The 4,282-nt window shown below is 28.7% G+C and overlaps 1 protein-coding gene across 1 annotated transcript; it reads left to right on the top strand.

The window, feature by feature from the left end:
* Positions 1 to 1,215: 1,215 nt before the first annotated feature.
* Positions 1,216 to 2,562, top strand: LOC145028775 (putative F-box protein At3g17480). The gene has a single exon (XM_078977513.1). The coding sequence runs from the start codon at positions 1,274 to 1,276 to the stop codon at positions 2,057 to 2,059; it is 786 nt and encodes a 261-aa protein (XP_078833639.1). The 5' UTR covers positions 1,216 to 1,273; the 3' UTR covers positions 2,060 to 2,562.
* The last annotated feature ends 1,720 nt before the right edge of the window (positions 2,563 to 4,282 follow it).

The following is a 4,282-nucleotide window of genomic DNA, read 5'->3' as shown; positions in this document are numbered from 1 at the left end:
CACATTCGTGAGAATTATGGTTTAACTTCTAACATGGACGATCCAACCATACTATATGAAGATAATGTGGCTTGTATATCCCAATTCAAGGAAGGGTTTATGAAAGGAGACAAAACCAAACATATATCACCAAAGTTTTTTTTCCTCATGATCTTCAAAAGGAGTGTGGCATCAACATCCAAAAAAAATTCAATCAAGTAACAACTTGGCAGATTTGTTCACTAAAACGCTTCCTACATCCAAATTTGAAAACATGGCACAAAACATTGGAATGTGACGCTTTAAGGAAATCAAGTGATGTGATGATCAGGGGGAGTTGGAAACATATTGTACTCTTTTCCTTAGCTATGCATGTTTTTTCCATTGGATTTTCTTAGCAAGGTTTTTAACGAGATAATTGTTCCTAATATCTATTATTAATCATGTACTATTTTTCCTTAATAAATGGGTTTTTCCCATGAGGTTTTACCTATTAAGGTTTTAACAAGACATGATACAATCGTCATTCAAGGGGGAGTGTTATGGAATATTAGTTTGTAAATGACCATTGGATTCTTCATTCTCCCATAACTCCCCATCATTATTTAGTATTAGTAACAACCATTTCAATATGTTTTATGAATGTAATAATGCACCATCATAATGTGCATTCATTTTATAGCTCATATTTCATCTTATTTTGATAGTATAAATAGTAAACCATATATATTAGAAACTCGATGATTTTCATCAGAGTATTAGAATAAAAGTTCTATCCCCTCTCATATATTTCTTACTTTGCAATTTATTTTGTTATTAGATCATATCTTATAACAGTACAATTCGTTTTCATTTAGTTATTTAATTAGTCGTTTTAATAATTTTCTTATGTTTTGATGAGAATACAGAATACAATGATTAAAATAAATAACAAATATATGTGAATAACACTAAAGGGATAAAGTTATAACGACGGACAGGGACTAAAACTGGACAATAGGAAATATTTATAACGTTAAAACCTAGTTAATAAGGACTATTATGTGTTAAACAAAAACCTTAGGGATCAAAACCATCAAATTGTGAAAGATTACATGCAAGAGGCCTTTCTTTCCGTCGTGACCCAGCTAGTCACGACCTTTGAAGCCCAAGGAAAACAGGGATCGGCTCCTTATACATCTTTTATGGTCCGTATATCCGTTTTCATAAGATCTTCTAATAACACAATCAGTTTCAATCGTCCCTCTCGCCCTCCCTTCACCAAAACCCTAGAAATCCATACCACCGGAATCAAATGTCGGACCAAATTCCTTTCTATATCCAAGAGGAGATCATGAAAAAGCTTCCTGTCAAATCACTAGTTCAGTTTAGATCTGTCTGCAACGAATGGAAGAGTTTCATCGACAGCTCTAAGTTTATTGCTGCTCACTGCGTTACTCAGCCGCAGAATCTGCTTTTAAGCTACGAAGATCCGGTAGAAAAATCGGAAAAATGTGTTTCTTTTATGGATGATGACACTTTCCCTCAACAGAGGTTCGTTCATACCCTTCCCATGTCCGTTAAACTCCTCATAGGCTCAACCATAGTCGGTAGCTCTTATGGATTGTTATGCTTCCGTGGTCATTGTGGGAAACGCGAGGATCTCTGGACGAAATTGGAAACGGAGACTGTTGTTCTGTGGAATCCTTTGATTAGAAAGACAATTACTATTCCTATGCCTAACAAGTTTAATAAGGACCATGAAACTGATCTTGGTTTTGGGGTTTGCCCTGTTACTATTGACCTTAAGATCGTTGAGATCACGCAATTTCACAAAACAAGCTACAATTGTGAAGCTAAAGTTTATACTGTGAGCTCAGGCAAATGGAGAAGTCTATCTAGCAATGTTCCGAGTAAACAGTTTCGTGTCTTCTGGGCTCAAGTGGTTGTTGATAGGTTTATTTATTGGTGTGCTTTTGACCCTACGACTATAGATAACGAGTTACCAAATCATAATTTTATAATGTCATTTGACATAACTAATGAGAATTTTGGAGTGGTAGAACTCCCAGATTGTTTAAGGCGCCACTCTCCCTCTTAGTTGTGTATTTCTAATGTAAGGGAGTCTCTTGTCATGCTCGAATATGATAGCTTTGTGAAACGTGCTTGTGGTGTATGGATGAGGGATAATGGTGTTGACAAATCATTTACTAAGAGATTTACTGTTGAGGCTCCACCATATTCGTTAATGTCAATAATAACACTTGGATTTAGGAAGAGTGGTCAACCTTTATTGGAAGTGGAAAATTGTGATGAATATATTGGACGAAGTGCACTTGTGGTGTATGAGCCCAACTTAGAATACTTCGATGATATTGGGATTTATGCAACAACTGAATCTTTCGCTGTGAATTCGTATATGGAAACTCTAGTTTTGCTTGGTTGATTTGATAGTATTAGTTACTGATGATAAATCTCACATTTTTGTAAATTATAGGATTAAAATATCAAGTTAGGAGGCAACGTGAGTGATTTTTTCATGGGTGTAAATCTGAAATTTCTTTGTTTCTGCTTTCTCAAACTATGATGCTTGCATATTGATAATATCAGAGTAATTTAGTTTATAATTGTTTGCGTGATCGTATAACTCTACAAAGAATAGGAATGGGAAAAATAAGTGATGCTACTCACATTGTTATCTCCTTGGCTTCATATTAATTTCTTCTATCAATTGCAATTGCTTAGGCTGTGATGCTACACGATATGAGATTTTTGAGTTGTTATGATTTTCTTATTTCTTTTATATATAAGAACTTTTGTTTCCCTTTGTTAATTTAAATACACAACTCAACTTCATGAAAAAAATCTCAATAAATTGTGTCTAATCAAAGTTCTAAACCAAAAAAAATTTCAATAAATCCTTCAATTATTGTATACATGTTTGTATCAACAATTATTTGTATGTTCGAGTTGCTTTAAAACAATAATTATTTAAAAATCATGGTTATATCATATTATCCATTATCCATTTAAATCTCTTTTAAAATGCAAATCGTGTATCTTATTACTTTATATTTTAGTATATGTTCAATATTTTAATTATAATAATAAGTGTTTTTTAACATTTTCTTTCACTTATTAATAATAATAAGTGGTTTTAAAATTAATGAAAAATAATTATAAATAATAAAATCAAATTATAAAAATCATGGATATATCATATTATCCATGTAAGTTTCTTTTGAAATACAAATTGTTTATCTGATCACTTTATTATTTAGTGTATGTTTTACATTTTAATAATAATATTAAGTGTTTCTTAAAAATCTTTTTTAACATATTATTAATAATAAGTGGTTTAAAAATAATGAAAAATAATTTTAAATAATAATAACATCACATTATAAATTATATTTAGTTACAAATAAATTGTATTTTAAATGAACGTCGTTATTGAAATTATAAAATGATTGCATGAGTAAAAACATAATTAATCAATAATAATAATTGTTAAAAATAATACGAAATAGATAATTATATTTAATTCTATTAATGAGAAAGGTGGGTTGAAGTCAATGAAGATTATCGTTAAAAATAATTTAGATTTTATATATATAAATTATTGTAAAAATATTATCTCAAAGTAAATGTCAATGACATAACCATTTTAAACATATATTTTTTAATATTTTAATAATATACTTTTAACCTGTGTTGTACAACTCGCAGAAATTCGAATAGTATACTTATGAATGAATCATTTTCCTTTTACTACATTCATTTGAAACTCCCATTACTTTTGAATTTTTTCTAATAATGATTATAAGTTGTTTAATAAGGTTAAATAAATACCAAATTTAAAGTGTAATCATATATAAACTTAATTTCAATATTAAAAGAATATTTTCACTTTTACTTATAAACTTATGTTTTTTTTAACTTTTAATATATTATACATAATTTATTTGTTTTAATATATTATAGGATGTAAACCATTATCATTTTAAATCGACAACTTTTGAACAAATTGTATAAAATACTTAAATTATTAGTTTAAATATAACATTAAATGGTAAACTACTTAAATATAAATATAATATTATAGGGTCAAGTTCAATATAAACTTCAGTTCCACTTAAAAATCCCAAAGAATATTTTGTGAATAGTGAAAAATGATGAAATTGTAGTGCTAAATGCAAAATCTAAATTATAATATTAATTTAAGTAAAATATTTTATAAAGATATTTTTATAATCGTTAAAAGTTTTCAAATAAGTAAATAAAAATAACTTACAATAACAGTGATTAAAATAACTCAATATAA

The sequence above is a fragment of the Lactuca saligna genome, chromosome 2 (assembly GCF_052625555.1).
Source record: "Lactuca saligna cultivar CGN05327 chromosome 2, ASM5262555v1, whole genome shotgun sequence".
Taxonomy (NCBI): Eukaryota; Viridiplantae; Streptophyta; class Magnoliopsida; order Asterales; family Asteraceae; genus Lactuca; species Lactuca saligna.
The sequence above is the reverse complement of the archived record's forward strand: the minus strand, read 5'-3'. Positions and strand labels throughout refer to the sequence as shown.

Coding starts and splice junctions, on each gene's coding strand:
- LOC145028775 (XM_078977513.1), top strand. CDS start 1,274: ATGTCGGACCAAATTCCTTTCTATATCCAAGAGGAGATCATGAAAAAG.